The sequence below is a fragment of the Falco biarmicus genome, chromosome 5, assembly GCF_023638135.1.
Source record: "Falco biarmicus isolate bFalBia1 chromosome 5, bFalBia1.pri, whole genome shotgun sequence".
In the NCBI taxonomy this organism is placed as follows: Eukaryota; Metazoa; Chordata; class Aves; order Falconiformes; family Falconidae; genus Falco; species Falco biarmicus.
In genome coordinates, this window is record NC_079292.1 from 31392488 (window position 1) to 31417645 (window position 25158).

The 25158-nt window shown below is 40.0% G+C and overlaps 1 protein-coding gene across 4 annotated transcripts in view; it reads right to left on the minus strand.

Annotated features, from left to right (window-relative positions):
• Nucleotides 1–739: 739 nt before the first annotated feature.
• SYT1 (synaptotagmin 1) overlaps nt 740–25158 on the minus strand; it is a 357409-nt gene continuing 332990 nt past the window's right edge. For all 4 annotated transcript variants that reach the window (XM_056340298.1, XM_056340294.1, XM_056340296.1 and 1 more), the window contains 2 exons: nt 8659–8792; nt 740–3877 (listed from right to left, as the gene is read on the minus strand). In XM_056340298.1, the coding sequence (XP_056196273.1) occupies nt 3671–3877; nt 8659–8792 (341 nt within the window). In that variant the 3' untranslated portion in view covers nt 740–3670. The remainder of the gene's footprint in view (nt 3878–8658; nt 8793–25158) is intronic.

Consider the following 25158-nt stretch of genomic DNA (forward strand, 5'->3'; position numbering starts at 1 on the left):
CAGTGATGTGGAAAATGGTTACATAAAACAAATGTAGCTACAGGTTTGAGGGTTTTGGTTGGTTTTTTTATATTATTATTATCTGTTTGGGTTGGGTTTTTGGTGTGTGGTTTGTTTATTGTTTTTTTGTTTTTTCTGAGCTGTTTCTTTTTGTAGGCTCAGGAACTTGAACTGCTTCACAGCACAGTGTTTTCCTATCATAGTTTGTGGGTTCACTTCCTCCCACACCTTCTCACTACACCCCCCCCCCCCCCCTACAGTTTAAGCTCTTATTTAACGATCTTTAGCCTACTTGAGGCCTGATTTTTATGGCCAGTTCAGAAGTAGCTCTTGAATGTAGGTTAAAATATACCATCTCTCTCCAAAAGAAAACTTCAGCCATGGCTCTTAACACAATTGGCTTGAAAAGTGCTGATGCATAGGTAATTACTTGGAGGTTTTGTTGTGGTATAGTAGCTAGTCCATGTTTTGACAGAGAGTGATGTTTTTGGAGGCAAATAATCAAGCTTTTGGGAAACTGAGGTGATAGTTCTTCATCTGCAGCAGAGGTGGAGAATGCATCTACTGGAGCACTACTGGCTGTGACTGTCTTGCAGCAAACCATGCTGATGAAAGCAGCTTGTCACAGCCCCTTGAAAAGTGCTGTGCTATTACACTTGCAACACTTCAAAGTTTATGATTGTGCTAAAGTGAAACATCTTTTCAAAGTTTTGTATCAAAAGAAAAATGCTAGAACATCAACAGGAAATAAAACATTTTTATTGAATATCTGTGTAATATGTATGTTATTTTTAACGACAATTGGAAAACTCTACTGTGGGAAGTCACTACACAAAGTGAAACAAAATATAAACCACCTCATCAAAAATGAAGGTAAAATACGGCTAAAGTTGTCAGCTCGCGGGCCACGAGCGATATGGCAGGATAAAACACCCCAAACATTTCTACAAGATACAGAGAAAACCCACACAGAGAAACACTCAAGCAGGCAGTAAATATACACAAAGGCAACTAGGATCTTTCTACAGCATCAGATTCTAATACCTCACACAGCTTTGTCAGAAAGGTACATGTGGCTTCTTTTGAGGATGAAAATGTCATCTTGGTCACATGGCAGGTTCAGTCTCTGTGAATCATCGTATCTCACAAACCAGTTCTATGGTGACATTCAGTCTGGCAGTGTAGGAAGAGAAAGCATTAAGAATACCTTAACACAATGAGTCAGTCCTGGCAGTTTGAACCTGCAGCTATCCTGAATGAACAACCAAAAGTTGGAGACCATGAAGCTCTTGTGCTGGAAAGCTACCTGTCTACTTCTCTTTGGTGGGGTTTGGTCCTTAAGGTTAAGATTTTAAATAATTCCAGCTTGATGCTTTGCATGTATGCGCCTGTTTCTATCAGAAAATGTCTCGCTTGTGTTTTTTCTGTGTTTCATGTAAAAAAGAAAGGAAATGGGTCTTGCTATTCTGACTTTTGGAGGTGGGGAGACATCCAGACTTGTTCTCCTCCCACTTCTTTGCTCCTTCTGTTCTGTCAAATGTACTGAAAACACTGGTGCTTGGCCGTCACGGCACTGACCTCTCAGGCTGTCACACCTCTCCCAGAAGCAAAGCCTTGAGGGAGGCTGTGGAATTTAGTTTTCAGTACACAGTTCTCTGATTACATTCATCTTTGTTCTTTGTCTTCAATAACTTCCGTTAGCTACAATTGATAAGAACTTTAATGGTTACTTCTCATGCCTCCCTCCAAAAGTTATAGCATTTCCACATTTCTGGGGTCGTTTGCATTGCTGAAAATAATGATCTCTTCAAAGCATTATAAATATATTCACAGATTGGAAAGATAAGCGAGGGGCCTCAAAGGACAGTACATGAGATAGAAGTGATGCCCTAAATGACTTGATGAGATGGTACAAGCTGAGATGACATGCTGGCTGGCTGTAAGACAACTATCTACAGTAAAGCGGTGGGGGGCGAGGGCGATTGGAAATGTAGAGTATTGCACAGGGCTTGACAAAATGCTGCGTGGTCAACCCATTTAATATAGCATCCTTGTCCCCTGCATAGCTCTCCAGTTCTAAATTGGTCCGTAATAACTAGAACTGCTTGTGCTATGCGTTCCTTCGGCAGTGCAGTAGAAGGGAATGGCAGTATTATTACAATATCACTACGGAATAAATTGATTGCTATCCACTGAGAAAACTACATTTCTAAGCACACACGGCAGTCACAGTGATACACAGAGCAGTCTTTCAAGACTCTTATGGAATGACTAATAGCTTCATAATAGTGCCATTTACTACATAATAACATTGAAAACATTTAAAAACTCCTCCTGAAACGAGCATCTAGTATACAGAAGAGGTTGCTTCAGTTTTCTAGAACTTGTTCTTTGTTTTCACTTTTTTTTTTTAAAGGACAAATTAAAACTTAAGTATAAATAGTATATAAAAGGTCACTAGCTGTTCTCTTTTGGCTTACTTTGAAGTGCATTTAGAACTATGGCTAAATTTTGTCATCTTCTGATGGGATTACAATACTGTCTGTTCACCATGAAACTATTATTGTATAATAAACTCACACGGCTGTGTCTAAAAAATATTCTGCATTCCTTCTAATCTGAGTCAGTATAATAAAATATTTTGTTACAAAGTCTAATGTGCAAACTCATTATAATGTGGAATTGTGGATGGAATTCACAGTATGCAAATTTTGTATAAAGGTGATAATGGAGAGCTACCCTTGTTTTCATGTCAGCATTTCGCTACAGCTCTGCATCTCCCTCCTCCTTTCCCGCGCCCCGCCCCCCCCCCCCCCCCGGTCCCTGCACAACCTCTGCAATGGTGTTACTTTGTACGTTAGATGAAATCATTGCCTCCTATGAAACTGCTTCCTCAACTTTCAATCTAAAGCCATTTCAGTCTGTTATGTGTTTTGCTTTGGAATATATACAAAAAATTATATCCTGGCTTCTGGCTACATCTCCTTGAGGTCAGCCATGGAGCTGCTCAGATCATGCTAAGTTGCCTGTGAAAGAAATCTACCCAATTGAATTTGCCCCTCCAAGATTCACTGTGGACGTGTAGCGTGTTATTAGGATGGTCCAGTTGAAAGCTCAGATTTAAGTTGTCCTTTAAGATGTCAGTGTAACACTACTAGTGCCTTACAAGTTGGAATTTTTTTTCTGGAATGCAGACGATACAATAGTTACCCTATAATATATTATCAGCTCTCCTATATCTCAGTCAATTTACATAATTTAAAATAGAACATCTTATTAAAAACATCTAGATATACACAGATTAGGAAACGTTTACAACATACAAATACACAAACTAGAAATAAATTCTCAGCATACTGGTGTATATATACAACTGTGTGATACAATAAATAATTTCTGTCATGCTCTATCTACACATCATATTGCTTAAAAGAAGAGTAGATCTGGGGGGGCAGTGGTGAAATTAAGCGCCTTTAGAGGGCTCTCTACATTTATATTTGTGCAAATTAAAATGGGAATTTAGAAGTACAACTGATCTGTGTCAGGAACACATGGCTGGAAATGAAAGGACCCATATTACTGAGGTATTTACAGATACTGGCTAAAGAGCACTATGCGGGCAAACGCAGAAAGGCTTCTTCTTCTTCTTCATAATTTAATTTAATTTAATTTACTTCTTGACTGCCAGCATGGCATCTACCTCCTCCTCGGGCTGTAAGGTGTGCCACTGTGCAATGGGCCGCCGGGGGTTGGCCAACATGTCTGACCAATGCCGCAGCTCCGCTCCGGTGCTATTGTAGCCCACAAAGACTTTCCCGATGGCATCGTTCTTGCCAATCTTGTCATAGTCCAAAACAGTCACAACAATTTGCACTTTCTGCAATGAGATAGAGAAAGACCAGTGAGCATGATGGTAAGGGGAAGGTGGGCAGAGATGAATCTTGGGACAGACAACAGCAATGGAGACTCCACAAAGGGGGTAAGTGCGTGACAGCCACTGCAGGTTCCCCCAGCGAGAAGCAAATTCAAACTTGTGTCTTTGCTTCTTGAGAGCCTTCCAAGTAAAGTTAAGTTCACAGCCTCCCTGTTAACTGCAAAGTTGCCCCCTTGCATCGAAGAGCTTTATATGGGAATCAAGGTTGGGTTTTTTTCCTTTAACAGATTCACAATTTATGGATTTTTTTAAGAATTGTTATTGAAAACTTAGACTGCTAGAATTCTGTAGGGCTAAAATGGAGAACTTAAGGTAAGTTAATTCAAAAGTAGTGCAATTTAACACATTGCTATTGTTTAAGTAAATAAGTTAGCAGCTAAAATTCAGAAAAAGCACTTCCCCAAGTTAACGTCTGCAATGTTGTTCTCTGTTAATTGCTTTTTCTGCTTCTAAACAACTCTTAGCCATACATCCAGCATGCTAATCAGTTATTTTCAGATAAGTTTAGAAGATAGCTCTTATTGTTACCATATAAGTACACACACACACGTACTCATCTGTGTGTTTATGTGCATGTGCACACATGTAAGTATGTATGTATATTGTGTATATTCAATATATTTATAAAGGAGTCTAGAAAACAGGCTGCATGCTCAGGGTAGTTGGAAAGAAGTATAAACCCCACTGTCTCAGGGCTCTGACACACCTACAACTGAGCTGATGCTGGGGTGCCACTTCTGCTGTAGGAACAGTGATCGCTGGCAAACTGGGTAAAACTATCCCACAAAATCTGCGTGAGCCCATCTGTCACGGCTCATAGGTAATTTTCCATTCACTTAGACTGGAGCACACTGGGAGGTGATGTTCAAGGCAGGCATTTGTGTATGCACTTGCCTGCACATGCACACATTCCTCTCCTTCAGGTCATCAGTATTTGTTGAAAGAGCACAAACAGCTATTCCCTTCAGTGGAGTGGTGTTGTTCCCCAACAGTGCCTAAGACATTAACAGCCTTGGGCTGATTTTACTAAATTGTAAACGCTTCTCCTTAGGGAGCTTTATTTTTGAAGATGAACCTACAATTCTTTTTCTGATTCATTTCTATCCCATGCTAAATACACACGGCTCCTTTTTACGTGTGAGTTTCCTGAACTGGAGGAAGAAATGCCCTGAAGCACTTTTTTTCCCAGAAAAATCTTTTATTCTCAAGCATCAGGTTTTTAAATTTAAGGCTTTAAATATATGTAGAATCTGGGTTCCTTACTAGAATGATTAATTTCAGTGCTTGCAATAGAATTATCTTTTAAAAGCAACTGACTCTTTTAAGCATACCTGCAAGACCAGGCTCATGAAGTCTATTTTACAGAGTCCATTCCCTTACAAGATTGTACAATTCACTGAGCCAGAGAGAGATGATTCCAACTGGCACTAAAGTATTTATATAGTTGCTGATGACAAAAGTGTACATCAAACTCAAGACTCTCCCTAGAGCACTCACGATAAAAGGCAATATCCTGAAGCAAGTATTTCTAGATGCCAAAATGATGTTTCAGTGTTGCTGTTTGCAATGCACTCACTTCTAATGTTGATGGTACCTCCCCAAATGAACATTTATGTTTTAGATGTGTATTACACTCACAGATATAAAAAGTAAGCACAAGACTATTACTTTACAGTACAAAAAAAAGTTTCCTGCTGTACCTAGAAGCTTGCGGGCTAGTTACTATTGGGTTTTTCTTTTCTTGGGGGGGAGGGCATTAATCCTAAGACAACAATGAACCCTGTAAACAAAAGACCCTTTTCCTTGCTCTATAAAGATGTCACAACAGCTAGCTCAGATGATTAACTCTGAGATGATTTTCACCTCGTGGTCTCTGGCTTAAACCTGCAGAGAAATGTGAGCATCTCTTTGCCTTTGTACCATGTATTAAAGGAACAGATGCACGGCAAAACCCAAGAGGTGCTTGTAGAAAGCACCACCTCTGCTAATAAACACTTGGATTAACAGTTTGCTTGGTGTGATTAAGCATTCTTTGGACTGAAAGGGCCTGGAGACATTGCTACCTACAAAGGCAGTGTGTCTTGCACATGACAAAACACATGCTTGATCTGCCTGTAGTAACAGCATTTGACTTCCCAGTGGTGTTCTCCCATTACCCTAAAAGACATCACTTTTCTTCCTTAAGAGCTACAATCCACAGTCACTATTAAATTGTTGAAAGTGTTACTGTTTGGCCCATATTAAATAGCATAGATTCACTGCTATTGAGCTGCTTTCCCTCCATGAGCTCCTTGTCTTCGCTCTCCAACAATCAAGAAACTTGTATAACCATTATTTTTTATTTGACTGTGAAAGTTTACTTAATGACTTTTACATGAGTTACCCAAAAGCCACAGTGATTTCTACCATACTAAGTCTAAATAACATTTAAAATGTGTTTTTCTAATGATGCAATCACTTCACTAACCATAATGAAATAACTTCTAAATATAGTCTTTTATAACTAACTCCAAAATACCATGGACCAAAGTCCGTAATTACAGATTTTACATTGAAGCTATATACTGAAGTAAATACCTATAAAGTTATTATAATAAACATTAAAAAAAAAAAAAAAAGGCAAGCAAAAATTTAAACAGCTAAACCACAATACTTCTTGCAGGTCCTATCTCCACCTTACAAAACTGACATGGAATTATAAAGCAAAATGGCCAAGTACCCACAGAATGCACTTAACCATGCCAAAACTCTGATCTGATAACTTGGAGGTGCCCATTCCAGTTCCCCAGTCCTGTCCCTATTTGGAAATCAAGACATTCATGGACTAAATTGCTAGAGAGGCTCAACTTGATTAATCCTTTTTTTGCCTCTGTGTCTTTGGTGCTTGTTATGAGATCTTTCACAAGCACACAGACCAGCTTTTATTAAAATAAATGGGAATTAGACCCCACTGGATTTCCCATTTTTTGATTCCTAGAGCCCACAAACCCCACAGTACACGCTGCATGTGGGCTATGAAGAAACTCTAAACAGGCTGATGATGCATTCCAGTCACTATTCTTACTGCCTCACCTTGTCTATTTTTATTACCTTTGTCAGTACCAAGTCAATAAAAACCAAGCAGGCAGCTTTAGTTGAAATGTAGGCCTTGGCTCCTGGGCCAGTTGCTGTCAAAGTCCAAGATACAGAGTCTCAAAACCTGTACCATGCTTTCATCTAATCAAGAGAGGGCTCCCAGTTTGGCTCAGGCCATTTAAACTTTCAAACTACAAGTAGCATGGCACCTAACTCATATGTAGACCTCTCACAGGCCACAAAAGGATGTAATCCCAAACTACTTTAATTATGGTCATTCAAACTGGGATGATGCCCTGGAGGTACGCTTTCCACATTCAGCTCCACCCAGAAAAGCTCCTGCCTTGCTTAATACCTCCATGGTCACAGGGCTCTGTGGGCAGGTGGGAAGCCAGCATACAGTTCTTTTCTCTTCTGAGAGTATTTACATGGATACATCTCCCCTGCCAATGAATGCTCTAACAAGTGCGCAAAATAATGAAATAGTTTCACACTAATGGTTAATGCTTTAAAAAAATAGAGAAGGCCTGTACCAATTGATCTTTATGTGGTTTACACTACCTAGATCACACCAAAGACCAAAGTCTCTCCCTTTCCAAGGGAACCACCCAACTAACAGGTGATCTTATGCTCTGCGGCCAGCCATACACTTATTATTTATGCAGAAATTAATGCTGCACTCTCATCATAAGCTATAGGCACAGGTGACAAGAGTACTTGCTTACAACATTGAAGATATAGGTTTAAATTCACTTAGGGAGGAGAGTGAATTGGATGCAGGTTTCCCACATGCCTCCTGAGATGGAAAAAAAGAGCTTCTCTCTTGTGAGAAAAGGCTAGTTAACATCAGAAGTTGTTAAATCTCACTCTCACGAATAAGAGATTATTTGCCTCCAGTAGCTCAGCCCAAAGGTAGGTAACAGAGTCCCTGAAAAAAAGACACAATGCCTTGTTCTGGTATTTCCCACTGCTAATGTAGGTGACTTCCAGCTCACTGTGCTGACCTCTGAGGCCCCGTCATTTTAGGGGACAGCAGCAGCACCTGGAGAGCTGCTGGAAGATCCCCTGCGGTGCCTAGAAAGAGGTACTGCAGTACTGACCCCTGAGAATCTCAAATGTCTTTTTCAAAGGGATGTAGGAATCATTGAAAAAGTTTTCCTGGTGCGGTGAATACAACTTGAAAACAAGTTGTGATTAAATTAGGTGTTTTACTTCAGAGGGATGCTGCAGTGCTTTCAACAAACAGGACCAATAAATGCATAGGGAACACATTTAACTGATGATGCCCATTTATTATTTCAACTAATTTGGGGAAAATTGCTATATATGCCTTTTCTTTTATCCCTATACTTTTTTGCTGGCACACTCTTTCACTATCACCCTATGGATATTTTTTTTTTCCAGAATCCATTTTTGTTAACAGAAAATGTCAGTTACCCATTTCTCACTGATGAATCAAAGCTTCGTAAGTACTGTGCATTTTATCATTTCCCTCTTGAAGCAGTCACACTCATCTAATGTAGCACAGGGCTGGCACCTAGGTGCTAATGAAGGCACGCACACGTGATAATTAACAAGATTCCTGTTAAATATTTATAAGGGTTGAGAAATGTAATGCAAAGGGAAGACAAAACACTGTTTGACATTACCTGAATTTGCTCAAATGGTACTTCAAAGCTGAAAGACTCATTGTAGTAGGGATTCAGAGTGTTCTTTTTAATTGTAGTCTTTTTCTTCTTCAGCCTCTTACCGTTCTGCATCAGATGGATCTTCACATAGGGATCTAAGTAATCAACACAAGTAGTAGAGCTAAGAACAGTAGTTCAGTAAGTTTTATACAGATTTTAACCCTACACACACATTTAAGAGTCGATGAAAAAAGAAAGAAAAACCTTTAGCAACAAACAGCTTGTATTTAAACAAAGTCCTAATTTCCACCATGTATGACTGTGAAGTTCTTGATGGAAAAAGGTACAAAACATTTATTGCATTATCCCCTTAACATCATGAAGGAGGGGTAAATTCCCACCTAACTTTGTTCCATAGCTCATTAACCATCCTGGAAATGTCTTTACGTTAACATCTTTTATTTGCTGCAAACATTTCTTAGCAATGGGGCTGTCTGGTGGTTTTCCCAGGAGCCGTGGGTGCTGCCAAATGCACGAGTGGTGGGCACAGGGCTCAGTGGCTGGCTGCTCTTCAGCTGCCTGGCAGCTCTTCACATTGCTCCTTGGGCAGGAGCTGCACTGTGCTTCTCCCACCCTCTGACCTCCCCAGCAGCTGCTACTGACAGTGATTTCATGGCAGGAAGGGACTTTACCCCTTAAATGCCGGTTCTCTTACCTTAGTGCTACGTGCAGCCAGAGCAAGGTGCAGGCCACTGTACTGGTGTAAATTATGAATTGGTTTTGCCACGGTCTATTGAATTCCCATTCTTATTTTGTATGACTTCTGGTGGCAAAGTAACATAACTGATTTGGTACCTAATCAGGTATTCCTTGCACAAACAAAGCTCTTGTGGACATTGCTGCTGTGAAGTGATATCTTAGTAGTTATACTTCCAATGGAAATTTTGCCTGCTTAAAAGAATAGCGGTTAGAACTCAATCTGTTACAAGAGCCATGTTCCCGTTCAGAGAATGAACTAGCAGTTCTTCCATGGTGGTGTTCATTAGCAGCACCTTCACTGAGCTCAGTTATTTTTCTGTTTAGGCCTAGTACAAAGCACCATTTGAAGCATCTCAAGCTCATCCTTTTCAACAACCTGTATGGTACTGTCACCAAAATTTGGGTAGGTTCCTCTCTTGGCTTTAGGCAGCTGAACTGTGATGTAGGTCAAGGCAAGTCTTCCCTCTAGTGAGCTGGTAAGAGCTATACAAAGCACCAGCTAGCCACAGGTCATCTGTGGTATAAATCAGGAGAGCCTAAATACAAACTGTCAAAGGAATGGGCTTCTCCTTTCCCTCCTGAGAAAAGGATGGGGCTACAGAAGAAGAATGACAAATGAACACTGAACTTAAATATTATCACTATGAGCAAACCACGCTTTATGACTCTGCAATGAAATTCATGTACAGAAGAGTAATCACATTCTGCTACAGTCAAAATATGCCTTGCTGTGGAAACACAGGAGTTTGGGACAGCTAAGTTACTGGGGTGACTTGATCATGATCTACAGTACCTCTGAAGGGAGCATAATTTTGGTAGTCGACTCTTCAAGCCAGCAGACAAGGGCGTAATATCCAATGGCTATGAGAAGAAACTAGAAAAATTCTAATTTAGAAATATGCATGTACTTTATAGTAAGACTGAAACAGCTGGAATAGCTTCTCAGTGCTCTCTGTTATAGTGGGTTAAGATTCCTTCTCCCTCAAAAGACTCAAGTTCAAATAGAAATTAAATCTGGGTAGGTTTATGCTTAAGGCTAGACAGGGTTGCAAGGGTTCCTTTTGGCGGCACAATGTATGAATTAAGGACTATCATGTGAACAGCAGAAATGCAAGCAAAAAGCCAACAGAAGCCTATTTCTTTTTGAATACTGATTTCAACAGCAATAGCATACAGGTTTTGAAGGTGGAAAACAGGCAGATATGGACTCCTTCAGCATTAGTTTATACTTGAGAAAGGCTCATCTACCCCATTACGTTTGCTGAGGCTCCATGCTGAATGCACAATTGTTTTAACAGGAAACTAATGTTTTATGTATAGCTAATATATAGTAAGAAAGTATCACCAGTGGTAGACTGTTAAGAAATGGAAATGAGATAAAATGCTGTTTAAATATAATTTGAGTAACTAGAGTAAGCTGGGAGGCTAAACAGTTTAGTAATACATTATTATTAAGGGGATTAGAAGCAAAGAATTCTGTTAAAGTAAATGCAGTTAATATAAACCAGTCCTTTAGCGATCTGTGCCTGTGCACATAACAGATTTTATGATTATTCATATGCCCATAAAGAACTGTATGATTTATATAGTGACACATATATATTCCTATCTTGATAAACATTCCATATTTTGAAGAAAAATGTTTTTAACTTAGAATTCAAGTCTATGTGAGTGCTCAGGGTCTACATGTATCTTCACTTTAAATGATTTGCTTCTATTGACTTTCTATCATCATGATCGTGTTGGAGCAAAATCTGACCTGGGATAACTCATGGCCATGGGACAAAGCCCAGAAGCTAGGTTTCTGCGGTTTCTTTTTCATGTCCTTATTAGCTGCTTCTGTTTGTCTGTCTGGGGATTTGAGTTAGGCTCAATAAAATGCTGGTTGTTCAGTAGGGAAGATCCAAGTGGTTGGGTCTTTTCTTCCTTGACAGTGCACAACTGTCAGTGGCAGAGGTCCCTAAGGGGGCATAACATGTGGTACAATTTCATCTTTTTTTTTCATCCAGGAGTAAAATTGTCATCCTAATCCAAATACAAAGCAAATGTGACCTAACTGAAATCTTGTTCCTTCTCTTCTAGTTTCAGAGGAAAGTATTAAATAAGTTTACTCATCACAAACATTTCAAATGAGAACAGGATGTCCAGCTCAAGTAAGTGGATGGGCCAATAGAGATTTTAACTGTATTTATCCTCATTAGATTGTGCATCCACTGCTTATCTCTTGAAGTATCCTGGTCTTACCTAGGTCTCCCCTCTCTTCATTCTTCTGTGTCTCATGTATGAGCCCCTCCACCAACGCATTATCTTCAGATACACTCTCCCATATGCCACAACACCATCCCTAACAACTCCCTCCACTCTCCAGTAATCTATTTGCTTGTGATCGATACAGACAACCTGATACCTAACGACAGACATTCTGCGACTTCATGAATAAATCCCTGATAAAGAGAGATTCTCTTCCACTAAATAACAGAAGTTGAACTGCTTGGAGTCAATTACTGGAGGAAGGGAGGATAATCAAAAGAAAGCAGAACCTCTGGAAGATGCCAGTCTCCAGTGATTTTTCTGAGATAAAGTTTAGTGCTAATGGAAACATCTCTCCTCTCTACTTGCAACATAACCTCAGTGCTGGCACTATTACTCATGCTGAGTAATACTTTAATATGTAAATAGTCTCACTGAATAAGTGAGACTAGTAAGGATGACAGAACTGATATTACAGCCCAGCAATAATAAATTGGCTGTTGAGTGCATAGCTTACACATTAAGGGCAGGATTCTTTTGACTGAGTAGAAATGTCTACATCTGACACCAATGAAACTAAATAATTTCTCTTTATGTATTCTGGACAGTTGTCTCATTCCAGAGTAAATATGTGCCTTTGGTCAAATAAATTGCGCCCCAAAATACTTATTTCTCTCCAATGATACATGACAGCCTATTCATATTCATGTAAACAGTTACACCGAAGAAACTTCAAGTTAGAAAAGGTGGACATAATTAGGGTTTTTTTCCTCCAGTTTTATTACTTTCAAGTAAACAGGGATTTTGATCTGCATTACAGCCACAGGTATCTGTGGCTGGACCTTACCCATCTGTCCGAAAGAAAGTGTGTTGCATTCAGAGCATTATGGATGCCCTTCTGCTGAAGGGGATAGAATGGCTGTGTCTTTTGCTTAATAATTAATATTAAGCAATGTATGGGATTAAATAAAATTCTGCTATTTATTCCCTTGTTAACGGTCTACCCATGAATGCTAAAAAGATGTACAATTCATAACTGATTGTGCATTGTAGATTTTACAACAACGTCTCAAGGGAGGCTAGCTGAATAGCTTTTAAAGCACTAGTGGACCTGCTGACACATTTTATATTCCTGAAGTTTCCAGTAAGATGCCAACACATTATTTAAAAGATAGCTGAAATGGTATGTAATCTCAGGTAAAGACTTCTGGAGTCATTTGGACCGTGAGGCATATGCATACAATTAGAACCCTCTTAAAATAATGACTAGTCTACAACATGATGATGATGAACAAGATGCACTTCATTAGTAGAGGTTTTACAAAAGCAAACTTTACAGCTGAAAAAACCCCCACTACAACTCAAAAGAAGAAAATTGTGGCTAATGACAACATCTGAAGAAAAGGGGGAACTTGAGAACGACTGCTTGTCAGTGGATATAGGATGAAAAATTTGTTACAGGGATCAGTAATCATTTTCCACCTAGGCGGGAGAGAGTTCAGCACACAAATTTCTAATTGTATGGATCTTCAGCAGAAAAGCGTCAACAACATACTCAGCTTGAGATGGTTTTACTACAATGGTTTATTCTGAGCACAAACAGAAGGATGGTGCCAATCTTTGTTAAATATTTTTAAGGCTTCTGGTAATCTAATCAAAATATGAAAAGAAAGCACCTAGGAAGTTGACAAATTTGAAAAATGCTACAGAGGTGACACTGGAATTGATTGGGTATGCAATTACAGTCCTGAGCCTGTGTGCGGGGGGGAGCCTAATGGTTTAAAAAGAAATAAAAAAAACCCCAACACATAGCTCTGTGTGTTGGGATCAGAAAATACCCTTTACAGGCCTCAAGTAAGCCTAACATGGTCAACAGGAAAAGAACTGAGCCAGAACAAACTAGTCATAGATAGAGCTGAATAAAGTTTCATATACCAAAACACTGTAATAAGATGTTCTCAACTAAATGTAGAAACAAAAAAGAAATATGGTGCTAGAATTGCCTATGGCTGTATTTTTGTCTTCAAAATGTTCAGGATAACTGGGTGCTAATTAGCACATTTTTCTCCATCAGAAGAGAATTTATGCCAAAGCACACATCACTGACATTTAGAGCAAAGATGTCAGCAGACAGTAGTTCCTCCATTCCAGGAAGCAGAACAAATTCCTTAAGAGCTTAGAAATCGATCCAAGAACTAAAGAAAATCAGGTTTGGAAATGCAGTCTTATAAATAGCTCTGAAAATGTGGTTAGGACAGAGGTGACTTGCAGGGTGGATCGTTAGTTCCAAGCTAAAGAGCCATAATCACCCTCATCCTGCAGCAGCGAAGCGGGGTGGAAAGCTGATGAAATGCCAAGCCAGAGCCTTAGACCAGAGCTAGAGCAGCACTAGATTCAATATTGCACCCTTAACCTGCTCCTATTCCATGCAAACACTCTTCAGATGAAGTTTTTTTTGGCTTACAGGAGCGGGCAGCAGGGAGAACAGCAATTTTATACAGCAAACAACTTTATTTTCTATACAGACTGTGCCAGGGATGAATGCTGACAGCATCAGCAATGCCTGCATGCTTGCTTCTGCCTTTGAGGAGTAGTTGCCAGAGCTGTGCTACAGAAAGGAGCAGGGCTCTCAGAGTGGAGCAAAACAGGATGAACTTCCCTGGGAGTTCCCACAGATCTGCTGATTTTTCCTAAGGATCATGGGACATGTTCCCTCTGTGGGCATATAAACTCTTCTCTATCAAGAGAGGGATGATTCACATGATGCTTGAGGCATCCGGGCCATGGACAATTTGCTGTGACTTTTTTTTCTTCTGTTTATTCATGTAAGGATGAGAGGGGATAATTAAAGTCTCTGAAATAATGAGTTTAGAGTGATATTGTGCCTGGATTGTCTAAACTAGTATTTTTCAGATGAATGGAAAGCTTGGAATGGGAAGGAAAGCCAGAGGGGGAAAATGTGTTATCTGGGAAAGAAACAATATAAGGTACAATTACTAAGAAGGAGTACAAGTGCTATGGTACCTTCCAGATTGCATAAAAGTTATAGTTTATATTCATTGATACGAGCTGTTGGGCCTTCTACCTTCCTCCAATTGAGCAAATTGAAGTTGGAACATTATTTTTAAGGAGCAGCTGATGTCTCAAGGGAAATACTGGAAAACATTCTCATTAGAAACAATTCTCTTAGCATAAAATGTAGGGTTTGTGAGTTTTCTTCTTATCACATTTCCTTGAAAACAGGATTGTTGAGTTTTTTAGAAGTTTATTTGCTGCATAACGCCCAGTCCTCAGCTAAAGTTGACATTTAGCTACTCTCATCATAGTTTCCATAAGCCCACCAGGCTGCAGATTACTTGATGTTATTGGCCAAATCTTTAGCTGTAACCAGTACTTGATCAATACACAAGGGAAAGGTGGCCAGCGCAAGTATTTGCTGTAGATTCCCGTGCAGCATCGATGCCAGTCCTGACCCCAGCAAAACAATTTTAAAAAACATTTTAATAAGCGGGCTGAGGATTGAGTGGTGTGCCTGTGAGACTCTCCCAACACCACCCAGTACCGTATAGGTCGTGAATGGAGTTTTGAAATTGCAAGCAGCTCAGATGGGCTGCCAAAGTGGCCCTGATTGCTGCAAATAGTTTACTTAAAAAGACTCATCTTACACTTGCTAACATCTGTGCCCCCTGGGTAAACTGCTCCAGATGCAGCGTATGCGCACACAGAGAGTTCACTACCCATCAGGCCCTTTCTTGCTCATCTTGTATGTCATAGCGCAACAAGTTAGATGACTTCAGATTACATATTTCCATCAGCCTCTTTAAAAGAAGATGCCTTAAGACTGGATAAGTTATAAAAGAAAACATTTGTAATGTCAAGTTCAATAACATTAGACAGATTCTCGAAAGAGTAATGGAGACTAGTAATCCATTTACAGTGGGGAAGAAGGGGTTGGCATTTATAAAAACTAGCAATAGCCTGCCTATAATGAAAAAAGTTAGAGTGTAGCAAAGAAGTCTCAAAGTAACAGCTCTTCACTGGTGTGCAGTTAGACGAACATCAAGTTGCTGCTGAAATGCTGAATTCAGAGAACCAGGGAGCCTTGGGAAGGAGGAGGTGCTGTAAAACTGACAGTGAGCCAACGATTCCCTCACCCAAGAATCCCAGACTGAGGTTGCTGAACACGTAGAGCTGACAGTGGAAACAGAAATGTTCATGGTGGCCTAAGGGCTATTCAGCCAACACTTGAGTCTGCAATTCCACCCACAGTGCTTCCAACTGGAACATAACAACAAATGTTACAGTGCCAGATGGGCAAAGTAGCAGAAAACTGGGGGGGGGGGGGGGGGGGGAGGAGAGGAAAAGCAGCAAAAAAAAGCTGCCAAAACTTATTTAAAACCAGCACAAATTAGTGCTCATGAACTTATGATTAAGTTTACTGCCAGAGCAAGGGCAGCTGATCTGTCTCTTTTGCATCCAAGCAGTTCATTTCAGCATAGTTACACACAGACAAAACAAGCAGCTTTATAAAGTGCAGCAAGTGTGGGTCGAACCAACAGGAAAACGTAGCTTGAGTTTTGGCTCTGGGTAAACACAGAATGCTCTTGTGGAAATGCAAAGCAACTGAACCAAGCACTTTGTTAATGTGACTACATGGAAACTAAGAGCATCAAAGCAGCAAACCTTGCTCCCCTGTGTTTATACTGAAAGGGCAAGAACTGACTGCTCATGAAGCTTGAATGTTGTTACAAGGGGGGAAAGACAGCACAGCATTTTAAAACTTTAACTTACTGGAGAAGGGCACCTGCAATCTTAGATAATAATTAAAAGAAATAAAAAAGCATATTGTAATATGTCATGTTTGTATACAAATAGAAAGAATACAATAGCAACTAAGATGAGGGAGGCATTAACGTCAAATGGTGGAAAGGTATTAATAGGGGCTGCTGATACAGGCAGACTCTCCAGTACAGGAATTCAGACAGAAACCAAAGCAAGCTGGCAATACTTCAGGCAGCAAATTCCAGCAGACTGCTGAGTTTGAATCTATGTAATGCCTTTTGATGAGATAGGGAAAAAAATAATTAAATTTATATTTATTAAATTGGTGGTACTGAAAATACCAGAAGATAATACTTAGAGGTTTACAGAGATTCAAAATACTGTCCTCAAGTGAACTGGGGAGGAAGGAAGGAAGGGGGAAAACATATTGACTGAGGAATAACGATGGGCAGAAGAGCAGAGAGATAAGCAGAAGAACGTAATACAGAAAACCCCAAACAACCCAACGTTCAAAAGCAGACCATGTGGGATGTTTTAGCAGAAGACAACAGGAGCTGGGTACATAATGATGTATTGCACTGGACTGTTAGTGAGTACCTGGAAGTCCTACAGATCTGAGCTGGCTATCTAGTAAGTCCATGCAGGGAGGTGTATCAATATTTAGGTAGAACTGCCCTACCTCCCCCTGAGGCACATGCTGCTGAGTGGAGGCCACAATTCAAAAATCAGGCTGAAAAAGCAAGCACATGAAGAGCATTAGATGGTGAAGGCTGGGGTTTGGAAGGGCCAGACACCTGGGTGGAGAGCTGCCTCAACACACCTGGAAAAAGTGTGATGGAGAGGAATTGCACTTCACTTTTCAAGTCTCCACTGTTTTCCTACAGCTGTGCCAGCTCAGGGTTTTTTTGGTTTATCTGTTTTGTTTTACAAAATGAAGCAATTAAACACTAGCCTTTTCTCTCCACTTCTCTTTTGTTGATAGCCAAGAGTTTAAACTACTACTTGCTGATTTAGGAAATGTTCTTCAGACCTCTCTGTTGGCTGAAGGGATCTGAATATACATTTTCCACCTCTTGAGAGAGTGAGACAAAGTTGTAAGATATTAGAAACAGGTTCTCAGTCTGGTCTGCTGAGAAGAATGTTGTATCTTTATTTTTTATGCTCCTTTCAATTACTTAGTGGAGTGAAGGCTGGTACCAAGTCTCCTTTCTTTGAGGGTCCTCACCCACCCTGCCTGTGTGAACATCACCTTTGGGCCTTGGCTCCTGTGGATATTTACTGCATATAGCTGTTTGCTTGCATCCTGAATGATGGTGGAAAAGCACCTACTTTAGGAATCCCAGTAGGCGATACTACTGGGTAGTAGAGTGACTATCAAGATTTTAGGGGAACTGACTGAAAGAAACCCAAGGGGATTTACAAATTTTGGTTAGTCATGAATTTCTATTTGCATGGCAATGTTTCTCTGTGCTTCCAGGCTTAAATAACAGGGATGACTGTCTGGAGGAAAATCACTGTGACACACAGAGACAAAGGCAAGGACAGACACCCAAAAATAATGGGAAGAAAGCAAAATAAAGGGATTTCTTTCATATAGTGAAGCCCTGTGCTCATGGAAAGCATTGACTGAAAGGAAGTAGTGCCAGTCACAAAGAAGTATAGATGATACCCATTCCAAAAGAGTATTTTTTCCACAGCTAAGCTCTGAGACACCTTTACTTAGGAGAAATGTTATGAAGACTGCGGTGCAGTAGGGAGCAACTTTCCGTGTCCATTTTTGTTCTCTGAAAACAATTGACACATTTTTTTTCCCCTTCATAAACTGCTGACTGATAACAAACATATTCCCCTTTTGGTTACTCCCCTCCTCCTGCAAAAACCCACCCATCACAAAAACCCCAAACCCCAAACTCAGCAGCTGTGAAGCAAACCAAGTCCTAATCTCAAGATGTAGTGAGGACAGGCAGGAGTTCCAGGGTTACTGGGTAATAAACAAAACTACATCAGAGTGAGTGGCAGTATTCATTGAAAGGAATTACCACTGAAACACAGAGAAACTCTATTAAAAACAAAACCTGGCCTAACTAGTGGATTAGCAATTTACTGCAGCAAAGATATACACATTTCATGCTACAGATTCTTCATGTCAACATTGCCACAGTAAAGTTTTATAGCTTGACTGCAAATCAGCATGATACTACTGTGTTGTGATTGCCTTTACGTGGAAAAAAGCAAATATACCCTTAAGGGTAATCTGCATTCTCTCCTCCAGAAGCTTAGACACTCAAAAGAAGACACACTAAAAAGAAAACAAAGACAGTGATAAAGGCTGCCTTACATCAAAACCACTGCACTATCCTATTGTTTACACGTGAGAGCTTTTTCAAATTCAGCAAACCCAGTTACGACCATGTAATCCATACCCTCGCAGTCCAAAATAATGTTAGTTGAATTGGGAGGAGAAGCAAAGGATAGCAAAAGTAGAAAACCAAACCACCATGATGTTTTATCTGTAATATGATAGAAAGGGTAGGAAGCACCCAATTACCTTATCTCATATAAATGAGTCACCAGAAGAATGCAAACCGATATACTGCAATATAATTCTGATGTTCTTAATAAAAACCTATTGCTTCTACTTTATAAATGGCTTTTCTCATTCAGGTAAGCTTTCAGTCCTGGGCAACATGAAAGAGACATGGGTTTTGATGCAACGATTAAAACAAAAATAGTACTGAGAGCTAATACTGCAAGAATGCTGCAGTACCTAAGGAATAATAATAAAAAAATAGTCTTACAACATCAGTGACTACCTGTAAAGCAGCCTAATCGTAACTCTTCACAGCTGAGAAACCAACCCTAGTTATGCTTTATCAAGGCTCATATTTATTTTAAGAGCATATCAAGACATCCAAACTACATTTCATTAATCAGTGGCTACATATAAAGGGAGACCATCAGCATCCAGTTTTCAGTCTCAATTTGAAATAATACCCCTAGTACTTTTTCTACCTAAGAAGTTTATGTTTATACACATACCCATTTTCATTCTGTTTTCATTATTTTTCTGTTATATTTGAGCTTTAAGGAAAAAATGTAAGTGGAAGGAAGGAGCTAAATGATTGCAGTCTTGCTTTTAGCCTACAAAACATTCATTCAGAATTACTTGGTGAAAATAAACTTAACAGATCTCTTTCTCCACCTCTCTCCTGCTTCCCAACATATCCAGTGTCTGTTATGCAAGATTTTGGAAAGTATTTTGGATCTTCATATAGGCTATTTGTGGCACCTAATTTCAGCGTGATTCAGAGGATCAAAGTCCTTACTGCCTCAACACATACACCACCAATCCCATACATGAAAACAAAAGCAACCCATAATATAGTTACTTGTGGCTGTTTGGACACAGAGGCCACATGAAACCTTTCCCTACACTCTCCGCTCGGAGCAAAGGCTAGTGTAAGTCCAGCTGATGTGCTTCCTGGTGGCGAGGAGAAGACTCCTGGAATACTGCAAAGCAAGAACTGCACCTGCTGAGGGAATGGAAGGGGACGTTCTGGATGGTGTTTTCCAATACTGTTGGGAAGACTGGCTTTGTTTTGGATTATGTTTAACCACAGTAAGGAAAAGAAGATCAAAACCAGATTTTCTTGGGATGGGGCAACATCTTCATTTCAATCTTAGTTAGCACAAGAAGTTACAATCTAGAACCTAGGCTAAATTTTTCAGCAGTTTCAACCAAGTTCAGCTAAGCTATGTCTGTTTTTCCAAAATAATAGCTGAATGAAAACTTATTCTGCAGTCTGACGAAAAAAAAAAAAAAAGTTTTGGAAAAGCCTGAAGGTCAGATTTTTAACTTGGGTACTGGCAGATGAAGGGCTGGAAGGCTACACGCCTGCTCGCATTCCTGGCGATTCCACATAATGAGAAGCAGTGACCTGAAACTTAAGACAAATTTTTACTTGGACAACAGTAACATCTAGATTATGCCCACTGAAGAGTTATGGAAGTGCTGAAGTCCTTGGTAGAACAGTTTATCTGGGTTGTTTACCCCAGACAAGTTACAAAAAGGAACAAGACCAGGAGGTAATTTGTCCTCTGCACAGTCAAAAATCAGTTTTAGGTTGTTTCATGGAGAACTGAGATAAAGAGTAATAGCCACATTAAATGTTCAGCAACCGCTTTATATACTGACATATGTTGGAACTGGATGTAAATGTTCTGTTGTCACTGACGGACTGGGTTCATTGCAATTTAGGAAATAGCATCGAATAGTTTAGGTTGGTTTTTATTTTCCGTATTGTCATTAGAGAAAAAAAAATGCAAAAGCTTTGTAGGTCTTGTACCAACAAAGCCAGAGGCTGTTTGCCTAATCCCTGCAATAGCTATGTTCAGTTTTGTAATTGATTATTTATGTAAGGAAAACCGGAAAAAGCTACTGTGGGATACATCGTTCTTCCTGATGGCATGATAGTTAGCTTTCTCTTTTCTTGCAGAATTTATAAGCTGGAATTTTCTAATTGACTTGTAAGCACTTCATAATGCATTCAGTGCAGGATTTAAAATAAATTGAAAGAATCCCTTTATTTTACAGCTCTGTTCTCGAAACTGATCATGTAAATATGCGATCAGTTGTGTTAACATCATTGCAGTTGCTTTGTCCATATGCATGATCATATAGTAATTTTGGTATCAAAAATAAGTTTCTCTTCTTGCTCTAAGTTGTCAACAAGCAGAGGAGGAGTGAGCTAGATTTTAGTCTGGCTTTTGCATCACGTTCTAGGTATGGCAGCTGCTTGTGTAATGGATAGAACTGATAGCTAAGTATTGCCTGTGGATCTGTACTCCTACACAGCTTTACCTCATGGGAAAGGCAGCCCATCTCTTTTTATCTCAGTCCTGGGTCATTGCTTGGGGAAGCAGTAGAAGGCCCTGGGGGAGTGGGAGTGGGTCCAGAAGAAGAGCCAGTTAAGGGCAGGCCCTTGCTGCATCCCTCTGAAGGGATGCCAGTGGGCAGTTAAAACCTTATCGCTCTCTATAGTTGCCTGAAAGGAGCTTGTAACAGATGGGCTTGGTCTCTTCTCACAAGTAGCAAGGGACAGGACAAGAGGAAATGGCCTCAAGTTGCACCAGGAGAGGTTTAGATTGGGTATTAGGGAAAATGTCTTCAATAAAAGGGTTGATCAAGCATTGGAACAGGCTGCCCAGGGAAGTGGCTGAGTCACCATCCATGGAGGTATTTAAAAGATGTGTAGATATAGCATTTAGAGACATAGTTTAGTGGTGGACTTGGCAGTACCGGGTTTATGGTTAGACACAAACAATCTTAGAGGTCTTTTCCAACCTAAATGATTCTACGATTCTCTAAGGACTAACATTCAAGACAGACTAAAGAACAAGTGTTCAAGGCCAACAACATCGGCAGTAAGAAAGCTCTGCTGCTGAGAACATTAGTCCTGCTGTTAAACAAGACGACAGACAGCTTGACAAATGGTGTCATTAGGTGAAAGATGGAAGTATTTATGATAAAATAACTAACAGCTCATGCCCCAACGTATCCAAATTCTTTAAACTCTTCCAGCCATTTAATGGCACAAATATCTATTTGACTGATGTGTTCACCACCTACTGTACACTGCTTCAGCTTAAAAGGCAGTCAAATGTGACACAACCTATCAGAAATCCAAAGGTACATGATAGTTTTCAGCTTGGATACCTGTTAAAAATTTATACAGCGGACATCCAATTTGGTACAAAAAGTGGTGGAGCAATCTGATCTTGTGCTTCACTGACAAACAAGATTGAATCTGGGAAGCTCAGCATATTTCTGTGTGCTACTGCATTGAAACAAGATCTTGATGTAGTCTAGTCAAGGGATCATAATCTTTAATAAAATCTAATAACCCAGGAATCCAAAAAGCACATATGGATTTCACAAACCCTTTGGCTCTTCAGAATTGAAAGTAGGAATATTTGAAAAGACAGGCCTGAATATTTGTGGTTATTAGATGGGGAAGAGGAGGACAGAGGAGTGAAAGTGATAAGTGTTTTTATTTGGAATCAATACATTGAAACAATAGTAAAGGAAAGGTAGATTACACCACTTCCAAGCCCAGGCAGTACTTGTTGTATATGAAAGAGAATATAAATAATTTCACTGAAACTAAGCTCAAAAAGCAATACTCTTTTCAAGCGATGTTTTCCAAGTTTACTTAATACCTTTGAAAATCTATTCTATTTGGAGTGGTAGACAGCCCCATTTTCAAAGACACCTAACTCCTGTTAAAAAATCACTGGTAAGAATGTGAAGCAATCAATTCCCTTGGAGGCTTCAGCTTTCCTCTGGGAACTCCTATTGAACATTTTCCTGCATTTGTCAGTACCTAGGTGACAACAGGCCTCTTTTTTCTTCTTCTGAACAATGACAGTCAAGACAGTCACTCAACAGGAATAAGAAATAATTTAAATTCTTTTTGTTTAATGTACATGCCAGTAATAGCAATCAGCAAGCAATAATGCTAAATTTTTGGATTTCAGAAAGACAAAAAATTATCCTGTCAGAAATTAAGATCACAAATGTTAAAAAGAATGACCTAAGGAGAACAGAGTTTTTAATTAAAAAAGCGCTAGATTTAGCAAACAATAAACTTGCCTTTCTGATAGCCTCGGGAAAGAGAGAGATGGGGAGAGACACTGCCTCTGGTTAGCTTGCCATTAGCACAAAGGAAAACAATTGCAGGGCTTAGGGAGGATTTAGCTTTAACAAATGCTTATCACAAAGTCATGTCACTGCACACTATTGTTCTGTATTTGGAATGAAATTAATTTCCAACTCCATATTAACCTTTTAGAGTCCCTGCTTGGTGGAGGAATTTAATCCTTTGGATTTTGGTATGTCACCAGCAAAGGCCATTTCTAGATTTGGTGAGTTTGACAGCTTATTACCTGGAGAGCACTTTATTAAAGTGGAAGAAAAAAGAAAATCTGTTTCCTTCCATAAAGGACAGTAAGTATATCAAAACACCGAAAAGTTGAGTGTCTTGAATCAAATCGGTAAGAAAAACACAATAAAGGCAAAATCCTATTTTTTTTTCAATTCCCATAACGTACTATTCCTCTGTTTCATAATTAATCCACTGATACCACACCAGCATGCTTTCAAGCCATACACTAGTATAATAAAACCTGTATTGTGATGGAGCAGGTGTTTTCAAAACTTATTGAAAAATATGTCTTCTAGTGTGATGAAGAAAGACCATTCAGCTGGGTAATGGGAAACAATTTGTATCCTTACTGCAAAGTAAGATGAAAGTGGTGATTTAGAGAGCAGTGAAAGCAGGAATTTCAGCTCATGTGGGGAAGCCCATTTTCTGGTCTTTATTAGTCTTAGTGCAACAACTGTCTTTGTTGGTCTCTGCAGGACTCTGTCCCCACCGCATTCCAGGAGCCAGAGGAGCCCTCTGGAAGGCAGAGGAAAACTGCTGTCGCTGCCATATTAGGAATCAAACCGAGTAGCAAAAGCCCTGGCTGCGCGGAGATAAACCAACAGGGGATGCGTTTGCCTCCCAGCCAAATGAGTAAAGCAAAGTGATTGAGGAAACAAAATAAATAATAATTAGAAAACAAATCCTAGGCAGTAGGACTGACTGCTTCTTTATCTGCTTTTACTTTTATTGTGCTTCCTGCTGAAGTGTAGCTCAAAAGTAGATTTGCAGATATGAGCAAACCCCATTTCTTAAGCTTCTTTTTTTTGCTATGGAATGAAATAATCCCAAGATACATAGCAATGATCAGCTTCAAATGTTTTTAACAATCTTTTTGGCTGGAAAGGCATCATTATACTGCAGCAGAGCCAGTGTAAATTGCTCTCACTCTATTGACATAAAATTCAATTTACAGCCAGTCTGGCCCTTCCACTAAGGTTTCCACTAATCATGCATAGATGTAGTCACTCTTTCACTGGTGATCAGCCTTGTAGTCCATATGAAATCTCACCTGAAGTACAAGCTTTACTAATGATTCAGGTCTTTGTCTCTGGAAGCGGAACACAGGACTTGCTGTTACACTTGTGTATATGTGCATGGATGTATTTTGAGCAATCTTTATTAGAGAGGGTCTGTAAGTTAACTAATCCATTATGCTGTTGGTGAAAAGATGCAATTCCACATAGGTATGCTTCAAATCTACAGATCTTACATCTGCTGTGCATGAATAAGGGCCAGATCTGCAAGGCACATCAGTGCGCAGCCTGTAAAGCAGGGGTCCTCAAACTACGGCCCGCAGGCTGATACAGCCCCCCAGGGTCCTCAATCCACCCCCCGGTATTTACAGACCCCCCCGCCGGGGGTTGGGGGGGGAAACCAAGCAGCCGCAGATGGCTGCCTGCCACTGCATCCGCGCGCCGGCCCCCTGGTTAAACAGTTTGAGGACCCCTGCTGTAAAGTATGGGAAAGTCTTACTCTTATTGCATGGCATTTGACAGCCCAAACTCAGCATAACAAACTGTCCTGTGAAAGCTGTCTGGTTCTACTCAGCATTGCAGAAGCTGCAAGATGGTGGATGCTCACCAAGATGCAAATGCTCCAGATGCCATCCCAACAGAGAGGAAGGACTTCTGGGGTTTGGTGCCTGCACCCATGCACCAGTCCCACACATATGGCAATGTGCCATGTGCCCTCCTGCTCCTCAGAAGCTCACAGTGCAACCATTCCACCTCCACTCACGTTGCAC